This window comes from Panicum virgatum, chromosome 7K (assembly GCF_016808335.1).
Source record: "Panicum virgatum strain AP13 chromosome 7K, P.virgatum_v5, whole genome shotgun sequence".
In the NCBI taxonomy this organism is placed as follows: Eukaryota; Viridiplantae; Streptophyta; class Magnoliopsida; order Poales; family Poaceae; genus Panicum; species Panicum virgatum.
This window is the reverse complement of record NC_053142.1, coordinates 33,602,662-33,621,096: the sequence shown is the minus strand read 5'-3', so window position 1 is coordinate 33,621,096 and position 18,435 is coordinate 33,602,662. Positions and strand designations below refer to the sequence as shown.

General features: G+C 48.5%; 3 protein-coding genes across 7 annotated transcripts; 2 read left to right on the top strand and 1 right to left on the bottom strand.

Annotated features, from left to right (window-relative positions):
- Positions 1–7,105: 7,105 nt before the first annotated feature.
- Positions 7,106–8,549, top strand: LOC120641092 (ethylene-responsive transcription factor ERF027-like). Its single transcript, XM_039917055.1, has one exon. It carries the CDS (start codon positions 7,314–7,316, stop codon positions 7,923–7,925), a length of 612 nt encoding a protein of 203 aa, XP_039772989.1. The 5' UTR covers positions 7,106–7,313; the 3' UTR covers positions 7,926–8,549.
- A 1,743-nt stretch (positions 8,550–10,292) lies between these two features.
- Positions 10,293–12,743, top strand: LOC120641091. Of its 2 annotated transcripts, none has more exons than XM_039917053.1 (2): positions 10,293–10,582; positions 11,393–12,743. In XM_039917053.1, exon 2 carries the CDS (start codon positions 11,500–11,502, stop codon positions 12,430–12,432), a length of 933 nt encoding a protein of 310 aa, XP_039772987.1. In that variant the 5' UTR covers positions 10,293–10,582; positions 11,393–11,499; the 3' UTR covers positions 12,433–12,743. The 2 variants fall into 2 exon arrangements, with proteins under 2 accessions (XP_039772987.1, XP_039772988.1); XM_039917054.1 differs by having other exon boundaries at positions 10,297–10,586.
- A 901-nt stretch (positions 12,744–13,644) lies between these two features.
- Positions 13,645–18,292, bottom strand: LOC120641090 (protein phosphatase methylesterase 1-like). Of its 4 annotated transcripts, none has more exons than XM_039917049.1 (13): positions 18,037–18,292; positions 17,847–17,934; positions 17,653–17,723; positions 16,748–16,845; positions 16,517–16,596; positions 16,110–16,194; positions 15,936–16,016; positions 15,444–15,538; positions 15,288–15,338; positions 15,086–15,166; positions 14,484–14,556; positions 14,036–14,113; positions 13,645–13,916 (listed from the first exon to the last, which is right to left on the bottom strand). In XM_039917049.1, exons 1-13 carry the CDS (start codon positions 18,275–18,277, stop codon positions 13,884–13,886), a joined length of 1,155 nt encoding a protein of 384 aa, XP_039772983.1. In that variant the 5' UTR covers positions 18,278–18,292; the 3' UTR covers positions 13,645–13,883. The 4 variants fall into 4 exon arrangements, with proteins under 4 accessions (XP_039772983.1, XP_039772984.1, XP_039772985.1 ...); XM_039917050.1 differs by having other exon boundaries at positions 17,847–17,931; XM_039917051.1 differs by having other exon boundaries at positions 16,748–16,862; positions 18,037–18,207.
- Between the last annotated feature and the right edge of the window lie 143 nt (positions 18,293–18,435).

Sequence of the window (18,435 nt, the reverse complement as noted above, 5' to 3'; positions counted from 1 at the left end):
GGCAGGAGGAATTCCTCGGCGGCGATGGTGGTGGTGCAGTCGCCCCAGAGGACGCGTGAGGGCCGGCAACCCGGGAGCTACCCTGGCCCGCGCCCTCAGAAGACCTCTGGGGCTTTGCGGCGGGCTCCGAGACCAGGGTCCCGTCGCCCCTGAGTAGCCTGCGCCGGCCTGCGCCCCCCGACGGTGCACCAGAGCTGCTCTGTGCCCGGCTGGAGCCGGCCGTGGCTGCGCTGCTGGCAGCGGTCTGCTTCCCCTTAGTGGTGGCGCCGGACCCCGCGGTGCTCAGTGTAGCTTGATCCCCGGATGCGCCAGGGATCCAGAGCCCGCGGTTCGAGTCGCCTCCGGTCTGGCGTGGGGCCAGACCCCCGTCGTCCAGAGTAGGCAGGGTAGCCAGCACCGCCACCCTCGCGGGGTCCTCGCAGAGGGGGACTATGCTCTGCGGGAGGATCAGGTTCTCCGGGATGAAGGCGTCTCCCGTCACCGTCCTCACCAGGACCTCCAAGGCTTCCTGGGTCAGGTCGCTCCCCTCCCCGCGGTGGGTCCTGCTGCAATCGTTGAGGCCGGTGAAGCTCCACGCCGGTCGTGGCCGCTGCTTCAGGGGGGCGATCCGGCGCTTCACGAAGTCTCCGAGCACGTGCCATGAGGTGAGGCCGCTCTCCGCCAGCGACCTGATCTTGTCCAGCACGGAGTCGAACTCCGGCTGCAGGGACGGCTTGGCCCTCCAGGATGCTTTGTCGGAGGCAGGCCCCTCGGTCGGCAGGGTGAGGCGCTCGTTGGCTTCGGTGGTGGCGATCACCCAATCCCTGTGCCACTCCTCCCACCTTCCGCCAGCAAGGCCAGGAATGTACGGAGTCGGCAGGTCGCTCCTTATCTGGAAGTAGTACCCCCCCCCACTTCATCCTTGCTCCTTCTGGACCTCACCAGAATGAAGAAGTAGCGGAAGAGGATGACGCAGGGGCGCACTCCCACGAACATCTCGCATAAGTGCACGAAGATGGACGTCAGGAGGAGGGAGTGGGGCGTCAGATGCTGAAGTTGGAGGCCGAAGTCTTCCAGCAGCAGCAGCAGGAACGAAGAAATCGGTAGTCCCACGCCGGCGGAGATGTGCGAGGTGAATAGCACAAACTCCCCGGTGCGGAGGTTACCGAGGGGAACCAAGCCTGTTCGCACCCCCCAGCCGGTCTCCTGAGCACTCCACCCAAGCAGGCGGCGCACTGTGTTCAACTCTCCCTCGGTCTGGAAGCGGCGGGGATGAACAAGGGATGCCATCTCTTGGTGGAGTGAGGAGCAGCCGGCGTAGGGGAGAGAAGGGCAAGGAAAGCTCGGAGGCAAAGGGGCGCAAAGGCTGGGAGGAAGAAGACGAATGCGGGAAAGTAACCGCGGAATGCGGTACGCCCCATTATAAAGCCTAACTCAACCAGCACGCCCCGAAACCGTCGCTGGAACCCAAGCGACGCCCACACCTAGAGTTAACCGCCCAGTCCATGCAAGGGGGCCCAGGCCCACCTGTCAGGGAGAGCGGGTAACCAACAGAGGTGTGAAAAGGCGGGATCCGAACCGTCGCCCGCGCGCGTGAAGCGAGGCGGAAATTTTCGGGGACTGCGCCGGTGGTAAAAATTCCGGTTACTCCGGCCGCAACAATGCTGAGCGTCGCGCGCATGACTAAGTGAACCACTAAGCGTGGGGACCATGAGTCAGCAAGCCGTTGCGATGCGATGAGGTAGCAAACAACCCGATAGATGGTCAAAGCCAGTCAAGTCCCCTGCAAAAGGAAGCTTCAAGCTATGCAGAGGCAAAACACAGTAGTGGCCCCACCTGCGGGTTCGTACCTCCCCCGAGGTGGGCCCGGGGGCCACTGTCGGTACCCTGTAGCAGGGATACCCACTCCTACTGCAGCAAGGCAGGACCCGCGTAGTTATTCGAAACTACGCGCAAAGGATGGAGCAGCCAGGCCCACGGGCTAGGCCCATTCCTCACCAGACCAACGGCCCCGGACCCGTTCCCCGCCTGGGGATGGGTCCGGAGACGCCACATGCCCCTAAGAAAGGGAAGCTCCATATCGACAGCCGAGGCCTCGGACCTCCCGCAGGGGTCCGGGACCTCCTGCGTCCATCCGGACCTCCCATCCTGCGTGGAGGTCCGGAGCCGCCGCGTGTCCTGGGAACACGGGGCGAAACGCGAGCCTTCCGCTGCAAGACTCGCCCACCCACTGCATTTAATGCAGAAGGACAAGGCGTGCTCTGCCGCCGCGGTACGCGAGACAGCATTTGTCAGGCCTCGCAGTGCACCGCGTATTACCAAGGTGCACAGTGCAGCCGCCTGTGCCGCACCCACGCAGAGCCCGTCTGCCGCATTAAATGGATACGACGGCACGGCACTTTTCCATCATGCCGCCTACGCCGCAAGCTACACAGCCCGCTTAAGCTGCGTGGCAGGCGACGCCACTGGCTTTATCTGGCATTGTCCCGACAAGACAGCGCCAGGACATGATGAACGAAGGGCTCCGGGAGCAGGCAAAGGAATCCAGGAGAGAGATCTCCTTTGCCTGCAACGCCATAATGTATGAATAGTATGTTATTTTATACTACATCGTTGGACCCACCTGTCGGGGACCCAACAGCTGTGTACGCGCCCCCTTGAGATATAAAAGGGAGGCGTTCGCTGTGCACAGGGACATCTCCAGACAGACACAAGCTCTCGCGAACTCCCTCACTCTCGTGGGAAGGCAATACAACACACAGTGGACGTAGGGTATTACGCTCTGGCGGCCCGAACCACTCTAAATCCTACTGTGTTCATCGTGTTCTTGAGTGAGATCGAACTAGGACTAGCTAACCCCCGAGTACACACCCTCTGGGCTAGGGCGGGTGCCTTTCGCCACCCGGCTGTGGTTTGCAGCACCACGACAAAACTAATTCCACCAAACTTCTACTTCATTTTAGCCGATTTGTTTCAAAAGCTTATGGCTGTGTTTGGTTTAGGGTGAGAAAAATATCGCGAAAACTTTTTGCAACTTTGACCAATAATTAGAGGTATTAAATGAAGCCTAATTACAAAATCACCTCCACAAGCATGGTACTGTAGCTAATGAGGCCTTTGACTGCATGATCGGAGGATGATTAGAGCATGATTACTGTAGCATTACTGTATCTAATCATGGATTGATTAGACTCATTAGATCCGTCGCGCTAAACTGCACTCATTTGTAAGAAAAAGTTTTACAAATAAACTTCGTTTAGCACTTCATGCATGCAAGATTCTCTCGTGAAAAAATATCGCGAAGAAAACCAAACACGGCCATAAGCTTTCGAAACAAATCCATGCTCTGCAGTTTCTGGATTTCCGTAAAACAGGTGAAGCTTTGAAGCCGCGGAATAAACCCTGCATGTAAAGGCTCGATCGAGCTAGGCCTGCGGCTGATCCATTTCCGCTGCGGCGCGCATGTAAGGCGGCCACCTCGGACCGTGACATCGTGTGCAGGTACAAAGCAAGTTAGTACAGGCAAACCGAAAAGGTGTAGACCAGGAGAGAAAGGGGGCGGGCGATCAACGTACGTACCGGTAGTCTGGTATACTCTGATGGGACGCCTCCGATGTGCTGGCTGGCTCGCTCGCGCGCGCGCGCGGCGGCCCTCCGGCCGATCCCTTTCCTTGACCGGCCGCCGGCCGGTCCGTCGTCGGTCACGTCCCGGCGCTGTACGCGCACCCATGATTGATTCCGCCGCGGGCCGCCGGAATCAAGGCGGCGTTAAGGTCGGGCAGCTCACGCTCGAGATCTCGTACGCTCTCCGATAGATCCCGCGCGCACGGAGAGCCCGTACCACGAACAGGCAACAAGCCGCACCCACCCACCCACCCACCCACCCACCGCCCCCTGAATCCCTGATGCCATGCATCCATCATTCCATCCGCAGCTGCAGATAGGCCGGCCTCGCGTCGCCGCCGGTGCGCACGGGCGCGGCTGGCGGTGGCGTCGTGCGCCCTGCTGGCCCGCCGGCGGCCGTGCAGCGCGGCGCAGCGCGGTGCATGCATGCATGCGCTCCTCCCGGCGAGGCGCGCGGGCCGACCGGTCAAATCCGACCGAGGTCAGGTCGGGAGGGTCGACGGCGGGGCCCCGGGGAGCCCGGGGGCGGAGGCGGGGTGGTGACGCAGCGGGCGCCGCGGCCACAAGCGCGGCTGCCGCCACCCGTGTGTGGCTCTCTTTCGGCCGACATGCCCGGGCTTCGCGCGCACGTACGGCTGGCGACCAATTGACCACGCTTAGTTGATCTGAAAATGGAGCTACGATTTGTATACCTCTCATAGCGCGCGCACTACGCTAGGTTGGACTTGTAATCGTGCACTGGTGGATGCACGGTTTGGTGTGTGTGTGTGTGTCGTTGTTGCCGCGCCAAACGCAAGGTTACGAGGAGCAGCCAACCACCGTGCGACAACAGTTCAGTTCGCGATTTTAGGGTGAAAAGTTACTGTAGCATATTTCGTTGTTATTTAACAAATAATGTTCAATCATGAATTAATTAGGTTTAAAATATTCTTCTCGTGCTAATTAGTTAGATTGTGTAATTAATTATTTTTATCTATATTTAATGCTTAATATATGTGTCCGAAAATTTGATGGAACGGTTTAGTAAACTTTTTGCCAACCGGGCCTCGGACAATGATTGCAAGATCCCTGTACGGCGGTACGTAGCATACTAGAAAATGCCATTCCACTCGCGACAGCCGCGCGTGGGGATCCACTGCGCTCGTCAAGTAGCCGTAAGCCTCATCCTCGTCACTGTTCACGCACTGTTCGTGCTTCACTGCTCCTAGATATTTTGACTGCATATTTTGCTCTTATCTTTCATTATTCTACTTGACTTCAGCAGAATTTTTTCCCCTCTCTTGACCCTGTTTGGTTTGTTAAGTATCGCAAATTTTGATCAATAATTAGGAGTACTAAATAAAGATAATTTATAAAATTAATTTCACAACCTTACTCTACTTCGCGAGACGAATCTAATGAGATCTTTGACCGCACGATTAGATGTTAGTTATTGTAGCATTATTGTAGTCAATCATCAATTAATTATTACCATTAGATTCGTTACGAAAAGTTACACTCATCCGTGAAAAGATTTTACAAATAAACTTCATTTAGTACACTATACATGAAAGATTCTTTTTTTTGTGATAGGAGTGATCCAAACGGAGCCCTTGTGTAGCCTGCTGCAGATCACGATTACATGATTGGGTGCTAGTAGTAGCTAGCCTTTTCGAAACGAATGCGAGTGCCTGCTAATAGCTACTGGTAGCTTAGCTCCCAGCTGCAATGCAAACAGCCACACACTGCTCAACAACTTCAAGGTCTTTTCCGTGCCAATCTTTCTGCTTGCACTTGTGCTCAGGGGGTGGGCAAATTTAACCGAAACTGAAAAACCGAACCGAAAGAACCGGAACCGAAACCGAAATAACCGGAACCGAAAAATTCGGTTCCTTGTTCGGTTCCAGATATTGAAGAACCGAAATAACCGAAAAAAATTCGGTTCCTACCCTCGGGTAACCGAATTAACCGAAAGAACCGAATTACATAAACTTTGCATTTTGTAAGAGTATATTTAGTTTACATGTGATGTATCATACTTCAATTGCCATGTATTTCTCTTACTATATTGTTATTGTTCTCTTCTCAATTATTATTCTCTAAAGTAGAGGAAGTATTGTCTAAATTTGCTATAGAACATGTATATTTTTCTTGTTATCTTAGCTTTCGGTAAAAAAATTCGGTTAGTTCGGTTAGAACCGAAACCGAACCGAAATACTCGGTTCCTGAAATTTCTTGGAACCGATCGGTTCCTATTTTCTAGGAACCGAATTTCTTCGAAAACCAAGGAACCGAATGCCCAGTTGTGAGTATACGATCAAGTGATCAACATGCCCCGGCCCCTGTCCAGGCGAGAATAAGCAGAACATTTCAGTGTTGCTCTTTTTTTTCGAAAATTCATTTCAGTGTAGCTCTGCACCACTGGGACTGGGAGCGAATTCATCAAAGGATAGAAAAAGTAAAATCTCCAGACCGATCGATCGAGCTGTGGGCTGGATGCGCTTGATGCATGCATGATTAGTTGATTACACTCGCCGCAGTGAGCACAGAGACATGATTGGTAGGGCATGGTGGGTACGGGCGTACGGCCCCTTGCCCCTCCGTACCGTACGTACGTCCCCGAACCGACACGTGGCGCCCTACCGCGGTGGCGCCCACACGGATACATGCCCTCCTTCCCCGATTTGGGACTCGACCCGTCTTCAACAAAAGATCCAATCATCCAGGGCATCGTCGTCGTCCCTGCGTGTGTGATGGCTCCATGCTACTAGCTAGCTAGAGCCTTTATCATGTGCTGCTGCTGCGGCGTGCCTCTCCAACCGTACGCGCGTGTGCAGAGCCATCACTGTGCCTTCAGAGTTCAGATCGAGGCGAGAGATCCCGGCACTGTTCGTCGCCAGCTTCTCCGTCCTCTCCCGAGCCATGCGCGTCTCTCTCAATCTCAGGAGTCAGGAACAGTCCAGGTCCAGGCTGGTACTAGACCCCATGCCCACAATGGAGAGAATGCATGGGCCAGGGCCAGGGCCACCAGCGACCAAAGCCCTCTCCTTCGTCCTCCCTAGAAAAGCACACTGAATTTGGAGAAGGTAGTACGGTACTGGAGAAACCAAACGTGCAAATCAGCAAACGAGAAGATAGATAGCAATACACATGCGAGAGCGATCTCAAAGTGAACACACGTACTTCTAGCTCCAAGAAATTGGACCTATATCTAGTCAATAGTTGGCGCTTGATTTCCACAATACTGTAGAGTACGTCTTCATCATTCTCCGATCCTTGTTGACAAATCAATGAGACAAAAGGATGATAGGACGCATACACTTGCAGTGCTAGCTCTCCATTATGTGTCCTTTGCTGTTCGTCCAAACAGTAGTAGTAGTGTATGGCCTCGCCTAGAGCTCGGATCGATCGTAGCGGTGCACGAGCCTACAGCCGCGAAGCGCCCACAGGCCACAGCAACTGCGCGCGCACAGTGCCGCGCCCCAGGACGCGCGCGCGCGGGCGGGCATTATTGCGCCCCCCCAATCATGGATCAAATCATGAGCTTAACATAGTAGCTGGCCTCTTGAAGCGACTTGCTAGCTGCGAACCGGCCGGCCGGTGTACCCCATCGCGCGTGCGCGGCCTATATATAAGGCGGGCGCCGTGATCATCACGATCATACCCAATTCCTCATCGTTCTTCAATCGCACACATTCTTTGCTAATTTTCAAGAAGTTTTTCGTGCATATATGATGACGACGATGGACCGAATGGGCGAGCAGCTGCAGATGCCTCCGATGACGAGCAGCAGCAGCAGCTCGTCGTCACAGCAGCAGCAGTACAGGGGCGTGCGGAAGCGGAAGTGGGGCAAGTGGGTGTCGGAGATCCGGCAGCCGGGCACCAAGACGCGCATCTGGCTGGGCAGCTTCGAGTCGGCCGAGATGGCGGCGGTGGCGCACGACGTGGCCGCGCTGCGCCTGCGGGGCCGCGACGCGCAGCTCAACTTCCCGGCCTGCGTCGCCTGGCTGCCGCGCCCCGCCACCACGCGCCCGGGCGACGTGCGCGCCGCCGCCGCCGCGGCCGCCGACCGGGTGCGCTGCGACCCGGCGCTCCTGCTGCTGCAGCAGCAGGCGGCCGCGGCGCGGTGCCGCCACGACGAGCTCGACCTCGACCTCGTCGGGGCCGCCGGGCAGCTCCTCGGCGGGAGCGATGAGGAGTTCGAGCTGGACCTCGACTCGCCCAGGCTGTGGGCCGAGATGGCGGAGGCCATGCTCCTGGACCCGCCGGGCTGGGCCACGGGCGTCGGCGACGCGGAGGTGGCCCAGTGCTGGTCGCACGGCTCCCTGTGGGACGCCTGCTAGGCTGCTAAGCTTCTGAAGCTACCTCTCCCTCACCCTCGGCCGGCTAGCTGCTCATCATCAATTTGGCTTGGCTGCGAGTGTTTGGCCTTGGCCATGGCCACTAGACGCTGCTAACCTCACAAGTGTCACAGTGCTTTTGGTGTGTGCCACTGCGAGAGCGTCTTGATTGCTTAATCCTCCTGTGTGTCTTCGCTTTCTGCTGCTGGGCTTGCCGTTTTGGTTGGTGCTATTTAGCTGTGTATTAGGCAAATGATGACAATCACTGCGTTTGGCAGGCTGGAGCCGAAGGCTGGAGCTGAAATGGTGTGAGAGAAAAATACTGTTGGGCTGGCTGGAGTGGTGTGAGAGAAAAATATTATTGGACTGGGGCTGGAGCTGGCTGCCGAACACAGTGAATCTTGGTCATTGGTCAAAGATACCAATTATATTTATGGTTTGATTTATGTTCTTGCATTTGTACTAGCTCTGCGTTGCCGATCACATTGGAGGTGACCATGCATGTAGTACTCGCCCCAAGTCGCAGATGAGTGATGCTACATGTATAGGCTGTTTACTATCTTATGATGGTGTTTTTGTCAGTGTATTATGCTAATAGAACTGATATCCAAAACGGCTCTTTTTCGAGATGATAGCCAAATAAATCACTATGATTATCTGCTTCCGTTTCCTGGTCCGTGCCGTACTACCCACATCAGAATACAGGACAGCAAAAGGTTTCTTGCCCACAATGGCACGGACTACTTTTGGTACAGGAAAAGAATTGCTTCTGAATTCTGAATTGGTACAGGAAAAGAACTGCCCGCAATGAAAAGCATAGGCACGGAGGAGCAGTATCCGGAAGGGACAGACTTTCAAGGGAAAAAGGGACAGAGACGTTCTGTTTTGAAAAAAAAAAAAAGCAGCCATAAAAACTGGTTACCCAAAACTCAAATCAACAAGGTAACATACATGTTCAGCCAACTCACGATGGGTGTTATGCTGATACGAGGAGTCAACGTGCATTTCACAACCCGTGATGTGCAGAGCTGTGACGCTGGGGCGGTGGCTCTGCTATGTAGCGTTGACCTGAGTCCTGCGCATGTTCTTGGGGCTGGTGGTTGTACAGTGTTGTGGACAGAAGGGGCCATGTACAATTTATGCGAATGAGGCGTGGGATATTCGACAAAAGCTCATCCAACTCTGAAAATTGATCAAATAGTCAGCACAGCTAGCTGTTTGGTTGGGTTCAAAATATAGTTGCATAAAACGTACCCCCCTCTAATTTTCGTCATCTTATCTGGTAACATGTATCGTCTCACTTTGATAGTGTTAGTGATTTAGATTGGAGTTTTCTAGATTACTGCTACTCTGCTAGGTTGGCTCACCCTCCGGTCAAAAAACTAGTGAGAAAGGGAGCCTTGAAGATGCTAGATATATAGAGAACTAGGTTGCTGCTCGTCAGGATTCTAGCTGCCCATCCTTCCTCGACTTCGATCTAATCTTGCAAGTGGCAAAACATATCAAATCTTTGGACTAGCAGGGGATGTAAGAAAGGGAATACGAGTACATGAGAAGTTTCAAACAGTCTTTCACCCATCCTTTACATAGTGAAAAGGGATAAACATTTTTCTCTCTTTTTAGAAATAATGTATAGTTGCCAACAAATCGGTTTGTTAGGATTCTGGATTTAGTACCGTAACTGGTTGTACAATCCGGAAAAAAATTCTATATCAACAGTTAGTACGAACGATACTCGGAAAGGCAATAACAGCTAAGTTGGACGGCCTCGTTAGCACTGATGCAACGCCAGCCAACAACTTTATAAATATTAATATTGGGGCCTTTGTGACGATCGGTACTGAATTTCACATGGCCTTATTTAGATGTAAAATTCAAAATTTCAAAACTATCTTGCGGCACATACATGAAGTATTAAATCTAGAAAAAAATAAAACTAATTGCATAGTTTGCTTGTAAATTACGAGACGAATCTAATGAGTATAATTAAGCCATGATTAGACAATAAATTATTACATAAAGCTACAGTAAACATGTGCTAATACTAAATTAATTAGTCTTAATAAATTCATCTTATAGTTTATAGACAAATTCTGTAATTAGTTTTGTAATTAATCTATGTTTAATACTTCAAATATGCAAAGATTTCATTTTAAAAATTTTACACGGTGCATCTAAACCCGGCCATATTTATAATTATAAAAAGTATGAAATAAAAAGTTAGATATTGGAACTCGCGAAATATCTTTCGGGTTTTCTTTATGACCCTAGGAACGAAATTCTACCGTTTCCGCAAAAAAAATATATTTGTTAGAAAACAAAATAAAATACAGCTGTATAAGCAATTGTCCTCTTTCGGCCAACCACCTCTCCCCCGCCTCCGTCTCCTCCTTTTCCGTTGCAATTCTGATTCCCACGAGGACAGACATCGAGCCTAGTTGCGGGAGGAGGACGCAGAGACCGATCCCAGCGGCGGCACGGTGCACCCGCGCGGCTTGCGCCCTGTCGCCGATCGCCGGCCGGCCGAAACGCCGGGGGCTGGGGGGGCTCGCGCTACCGCCCCCCGCTGGTCGCCCGCTGCTCCGCCTCGGCTCTCCGGCGCATTGTTCGGCGGCTCGGCTCAACCGGCGCTTCCGTGGCTGCTCAATCTCGAAAATTCGGTTGGTAAATTACCATCCAGCTTCTTTTACTCTCTCGAATTAATTCCGATGTATGGTTATTGATTGATGACCTAGAGATTCAATTTATTAGCATTAGTTGAATTTTTTTCCAATCCGTACGGTTAGGGCTTAATTTTTGCGGACTGTATGATGATTTTTTTCTGCTAAAAATTGGGGATAGTATGGTAAGCTGTAGATTCTGTGCTTTATAATTCGGTTTTAGTTCTGCAGTGATATTCGGGAATTTCGCCTCTATATGGCCGTGAGCTTTAGGTTGAGATCATGTAGTTGATTTATCTCTCTGAATTGGTCAGCATTCCTGCGTCAATCTGCATAAGTTTTCTTGTTGGAGTCCTTGTCGGCTTCTTCTCTTTTTCCCTATCGTGTTGTTGTTGCATATGTGATTAGGTAATGGGCGATGATCACCTAATCATGACGCAATAGTTGGTGGATCTGGAGAGTTCTGTTTATGAAAGTCATTTTTGGATGTTTATAAAAGTCATCTGTGGGTGGGAAGTGAGGCGAAGCATTGCTGGACAACTAAAAGGGATGTAGCAAAACTGTAATTGGACCTATGTGAATGTGTGATGCTGAACACGTCCAATATTTTGTTGAATGGAGCCATGTGGAAGATAAGCACGAAGTAGATTGGAAGCTTCATTTGTTTGTATTGTCCATTTGAAGTCTACCGTTGACAAGTATTGTCTTTCATCTATTGTTGCGTATAAGTACAGCGTTGCTGGCACCTACCTGTGCATATTTTCCAAGTTACATCTGTTGATAATTTGACTTGCTCCCCATTCCTTGCAGGTTTCCTGTCTTAGTGTTTTGTTCGGTTTGTAGGATGTTAGAACAGCCCCTGTGTTGATGATAAAAGTGAGAATGCTTGGAGGTCTCAAGTTGCGGTGCTTTATGTGATGCACTTGATCACATATTTCACCAATATCATTGGTGTGGTGACCATTGCTCTCATCTCCATAGTCTCCATCTTGGGCCTGATCTGCCTCTGCCGCTCGGTGTACTTCCAGCTGTGGATCAAAAGAAGAGGTTACCAGAGGCTTAGCTACTTCAACGGGCCATGGCTGACTCGGATAGCATTGATGCTTGTTGCATTCTGGTGGGGTATTGGTGAGGTACTCCGGCTCACCTTTATAAACGGGGAGGGGAGGCTAATTTCTGACCAGGCATGGCAAGTGAATGTGTGCAAATTCTACATCATCTCAAATCTGGGGTTTGCAGAACCAGGATTGTTCCTCTTGCTCTCTTTCCTTCTTAGCGCAGCTTTGCAGAAGCAAGAGCTTGGTACCTTGAACCGGAAATGGAATCGGAAGACCATACGTGCAGCATTCATTCTATGCTCACCTTGTATCATCTGGGAGGCTTGTGTTATTTTCGTTGGTGCTTATATTTCTTCAGATGATGGTCAACCATCAAAGATTGCAAAGTACTGGTATTCTGCCTCTGCAATCCACAACGGCGATATTACGTGCACATACCCATTGTTGAGCAGCATATTCCTTGGGGCGTTCTACACCATTTTGACTGTCTATGTCATGCTTGTCGGTGGTCAAATGCTATCGCTGGTGATCAACAAGGGACTACGACGAAGGATATATATGCTGATTGTCGCCACTGGAATATTACTTCCCCGGGCGACACTTCTTGGGTTAACAGTTCTTCCTTGGCCTGGTGAAGTCCATGAGGCTCTTGTGTTTGCCTCCTTCCTTGTGCTGATGCTTGCTGCCATGGTCGGTATTGTTATTCTGGTCTATTTTCCGGTTGCTGATACCTTTGCCATAGGTGATCAGGAGCATATTGAGATGCAAGCAAGTCGTGACATGATCCTATGATAGCCTTTTGACTTAATGTTCAGCCTTTTGTTCAAGGACTAACTGAGTGGGTTTCCCATTCTGCTTCCCTTGGCTGTGGCCATATTTAGTCACTACAGCTGTGACTTTAATCCGGAATTTTGTTGAGATAGAACAGATTAAAGTAGGGATGGCATTCTCGTATTTACATTCCCCCTCATCTTCATGTAGCATGAGAGCTCCTGTAAAATAGTTCCTTAGTGAGTTTACTTTGTACATTGAGGTAAACCTTGTACTATCAGCCTCTCGACTGAGCTTATATCCTAGCGAAGTACACCATTTTGGCAGTTAATCACCGTATTCGGCTAGTGGGTAGGGCTCCAGCCCTACAGTAATTTCCTCTCACACCACTCCAGCTCCAGCCTCCAGCCAGGTAACAGTGTTTTTCTCTCACACCACTCCAGCTCCAGCCTGCCGAACACGGTGAATATGACTGAGCTTATATCCTTTTAGAGCGATATCTACAATTTTGGCAGATAAGAGATGTTTCCTGCGCATCCATTTGATTTTCTAGCTTAAATATGCTTCAGTATTTACAATTACTTGGCATTGTTTCCGGCAGCTGAAGTCTATCATCAACAATAAATCTAGTTCGCATATTAGTAATTCGCCTATTTAAGTTTTGCATATGCACTATGTTCAGGCCGATTAGTTTCACGGAGCAGAAATGCAGAAAAGTAGAGCCTTGGCTGTTCGTAGACCTCGTACCTTGTAGCTGAATTGTTAACCATGTACTCCCTCTATTTCAAATTATTAGTCATTTGGACTATTCCAAATTATTAGTAATTTGGGACGGAGGGAGTAATCAGTAATGTTTAAGCATACTGGATGATAGACATACCCAGCTTTTTTTTCTATAAAGACTCGAACATATATCATCAGTAAAACTCGTTTGCATTTTGGGCTATCTTCAGCTAATCAACTGCTCACCGTGGCGTCGATGTTTTCATTTGGATTTTACCCCATTGGCACAGATTATTCCTTTTTTTTTATCACCGCACAAATTATTCCTACTAAGATTCATGTTATGAGCTTATCCTCTTGGTACGAGTGAAACTTCATCGAAAGCATAATAATGCACTCAGCTTTACTTACATACTATAAGAAACCTTGTACAAAAGGCACACGTCGCAAAAACATGTCACAAAAAAAAACAATTCGTGCGACGCTGGAGTCTCTTGGTACGAGTGAAACTTCATGGAAAGCATAATAATGCACTCAGCTTTACTTACTATAAGAAACCTTGTACAAAAGGCACACACGTCGCAAAAACATGTCACAAAAAAAGAAACAATTCGTGCGACGCTGGAGTCGCCACCACATGATGAAACCAACGATTGATTGCTCTCGCCTGCATGATCACCACGGACCTACATCTACTCATCATTTTCCTAAATATTGTCAATACTGGAACAGTTCCGTTTGCATCCAATCTAGTGTCCCCATTTTTTAATAAGGCCAGGTATCTGAGAAAAAGAAAAGTACCAAACATTTGGTTAAGGCATGGAGAAAGGGAACAGATAGAGGAGAAATTGTACACATATCAAATATAGGATGAGAGACTATGGAAGGGTTAATTACTGACCTCAACACCATTAGGTCCTATTTTGTTGCGAGATATAAAGTTCAGTATGTGCGATGCAAATTCTTCAGGTACATCTTCCTGAAAATAATGATTTGAGTATTGAAACTCGTAAAGGTTTGTAATTCGTTGATTAAAACTATACTGCCAAAACCAATGCTTCCTAAAGTTAAGAAGTTGACAAACTATAGCACAACACAACAGCGCTCAGCAAATGAACCTTTGGCTGCTAATTCCTGTTATAGCTACATGTCAGAAAATCTGTGAAATTTCTTTAAGTGGCCCTAGCATCAAGGCAGAGCAGGATCATCATAAGCTCTAGAAATAACCACTGGCGAGAATGGCGCAAAAGCTCCTAGCATAAAAGAATTAATGCCAAGCGACTCATATTAAAATATCTTAATTTGCTCTTTTCAAAAAATATCTTAATTTGAACGTCTTGAGAGCTAACCTGTATGGCATGCCCAGTGTGCCGAACCACCACCATTTGAAACTTTCCTTGCATTTGACCAATTGTTAAAGCTCTGCAAAATGTATTAACCAATACATTACAACATTTGTCCTCCATAATGTATCATGGAGTTATAGGAGGTGTTTCACACTTTCACATTACACAACAGTACTATGAAGGTGATAGGATATTAGGATTGGGCGTTCAATGAAAGCAGCATTTCAGAACATGGCAAACAATTTACAATATATTTGGTTTCAATGAAAGCAGCATTTCGGTAGTTGATTAGCACCATCCGATTTGCCATTCAAAGCTCTAGCTAGCGACCAAGCCTGGCAAGAAATTTCTGTATTTTGCCAGTCATAATCATGATAGTTTCATTACTAATGCAATCTCTTTAAATAAACAGATTATAAACCATAAAATATGCCACGAGCTCGCTTAGCAAACCAATCCTGATGCGACTTGCAATTGAGAAGCAGCAAAATATGAATGACACTAAGTTACGTCAGTAGCAAAACGTGATGATATTTAGAAGTTCGGCAAAACTCATGGACATGGAATAGAAAACAGAGAATTCCGCATACTCAGGCATAACAAACCTGTCCAGTCTGTCAGTGCCAGCTAATAACAGGATCTTTTGCACTGGACAAGATAAGAACTTGTCTGAAAGGCCTTCATACCTAACAAAAAAACATTAGAGTAGTTAGTAAAAAGAAAATAAAAGGCATCAGAAGAATAAAATGATTTTACTAAAATGAAAGACACATTTTTTAAAAAAAAATCATCAGATTGAAAGCATACCATCCTTTCCAGTACTTTTCTGTTTGCTCAAGAGGAGTGCGATATGTATAGCTGAAACAAAGTACAACGGCATACTTAAATAACCAATACTACATTTGAAGCACAAACCTGAAAGGCACAATTCTACAAACATACACTATGCAACTTATCGCTCACCATTCCCGTGATTCATCATATTTCAAGGTAGACGGAATGGACACACGAGCAGACTCGATGTTTCTTAAAGGCCCACCTTTGACACTCCATTCAATCTGCATAATTTCAAAATTGATCCAATAAGAAACAATGTAGGGGGATAAATTTAGCAATATCTGCTGCCTTAGTAAGAACAATTGTAATCGCAAGGCTTAATAACTACTTCATCCTTAGTAAGAATGGTTATGATCACATGGCTTAATAAGCATGAAATTGATTCAAAATTGAATTTAGTTTCATCCAACAATTGCTCTTCATCTTTGTTCATTCTTTGCACATTTGTTGTGATGCCATGCACAGCTCCAATTATCTGTTTGCAACTCATTTCAGCTTAAGGAGATGAACAGGATATATTTTCAGATGCTAAGAGTAACGAGCAATTATATATATTTAAAGCTGATTTGATGTTACCAGAAAGGACTACAGAAACAATGTAGTATGAAATTAACGTACTGCTTTTTCAATGCTAGGGAAATGCTGTGCCCGATTGGATAAGATCTTCTGCATATGAACCAGTGAAGCCATCGCTGTTCCCTGCTTAAATAGGAAATGTGCCCAAAATCAGCAATGATTAAGATTTTTATACAGAAACAAAAGATGCTACATAAGGAAAAAACTGTTACAAACCTCAACAACATCAATGACAACAAGCCCATGAAGATTTCGAATCTCTCTTCTTGAAGCCACATGTACAGCCACTGAACCACCCATGCTAAAAAGGAAGTTCGAGCATTCCATAGTAAAGGTTTATCAATACTTAGGGATATCAATCGAAATATTATAAACAAACAGCTAAAAGACAAAAGAGGCATTCTATAAAGCAGAATAATAGTAAATGAAGCTGGAAATGATCAAGAGCATGATGTTTCGGTGGTTGTTTCAAAACGATGAAAAGTAACTTTTCAGGATCATTGCCTCCTCAGCTGATATTATCTTTCAGAAAGCCACAGCTATACCAAGCTACAACTTTCAGTTAACCTGGAATGCATGCACAGAAGAAAATAAAGAGAGGAAAATGCATGGTCCTGACTCACCTATGTCCAACAAGTATAATTGCTGGTGGTAAATCTCCATACATGGTACGTATAACGGCTATGACATCGTTAGTAAGAGTCTGCAGTGGTGAAAAAACATTTTTAAAGACTGAAATTGTGTCCAGCAGTGGGCAACAAGTCATGAAACAGCTTCCATAATTGAAGTACAACCATCAATCAACTCGTACGTATGAGACTGTAACAATCAATTATAACAAACAAGTTGCATACATCAATGGACAAATCCAAATCATCGCTTGTTGTTGACTTTCCATGTCCCCGTAGATCCATGGCGACAACACGGGCCTTGTCCTTCATTTGACGTGCAGCTACAGCAAATGAAAGCCTAAGAGATGAAAGAATAATCACAGTAACGTAAGCACATCTTTGTTTAATAAACAATTTTGCTATGGTAAAATTGCATAAGAAGGTCAAGCTATTAATGCAGGCGTTACAAGATTAGCAAAAATACAAGACAAATTTTGTCTTCGCGTGCTTCCCTACCAAGCAAGGTTTTAAATAGCCTTTACAGTGGCAAGGCGCCAAAATACGCAACAGCACCTATAGTGGCACCTATAGCTATTTAGAGATTAGAACCTTCCCATCAATCAAGATCAATTGCGTACATTTTCAGGAACAAAAGCAATTTGATTGCAGCATTTCACCATTAAACCTACTAATCATTAATCAAAAACGAAATTTAACAAAAACCTTTCACAACTGCAGCAGACAATGCTATTGCTATATTTTCAGTGGCACCCAGGAGAGAGAGAGAAAAAAACTCCAGAAGGCTCAGAAGTCAGAAAGATGCAAGTGTGCGACCCTTCATTAGACAAAGCAAGCATTCCACACCTGGGTTATTCAAAAGTAGCCCTGAAGCACAAGCTTTTCACTCCCACAAATTTGAATGTTACAGATAGCAGTTGTTGTTAAAAAAAATCGTTTATGATATATCCTCACTGGTACCTTTACAGTGTAAAAGTAAACACTACCACTTAGGGTACACCCAGTTCAATCACCCTCAGTGCTACGCATTTCCAGCAAGGCCCCAAGGCATGAGTGTTAGCGCAATTCAGCAACAACAACATGTAGAGGATTCGCAGAAAATAAACCGTGGCGCAGCCGCGCAGGCTTACCCCGAGTAGCCTCCTCCGTGCAGGCAGAACACGACGGGGCCCTCCGATCCGGCCGTGTACACATTGAAGACCTGGAAGAAAACCCAAAACAGGGAAGAGAAACAAAAACAAACGGCCCAGCATTTAGATCGCATCGGCAGGACAGCGGAGTAAAAAAAGCCACCCTGAGATTCTTAGTCGTCAAGCGCACGCACATCGTCGGTGCCGGGGATGGCAACGCGGCGCTCCTCGTCGAAGTAGGCGGACCAGTCCAGCGGCGCGTACTTGTGGAGCGAGTGGCTGCTGCGGAGGCACCGGGTCAGGGGACAGGGGGGAAAGAGATGGAGATTCGGCCATTCGGGAGGTGCAGGAGAAGTTTGGGGGAGGGGCGGGCGGGTGGCTTACTGCGTGGCCGGGCGGGGCGGGACGGCGGCGGCGGAGAAGGCGGACGAGTCCTCCCCGGCGGGCTCCCCCTCCCCTTCCTCCTGCAGCGACGAGAGCGGCGCGGGCTCCATGGACGGCGCGCTGCGGCTGCGCTGGCGAATAGGCTGGTGCCCGGTGGTGGTGTTCGTTCGCGAGGAGAAGCCGCCGTGGAACGAGATCCTCTGCAGTCAGTCTCCGTGACTGCTCCCGGCAGTCGCTGCATCGGAGCCGTTCAGTGCCATCCAACGGAGCAGCTGAGCCCAGGCACTCTACCTCGTTCGCGTCTTGTGCGGCCCAACAACACGGCCTGCGCTGCCGCCGTTTTCTGCTCAAGCGTCACGCCGTCAGCTCGAGCGTCGTCACCATCCCCTTGCCCAGAGT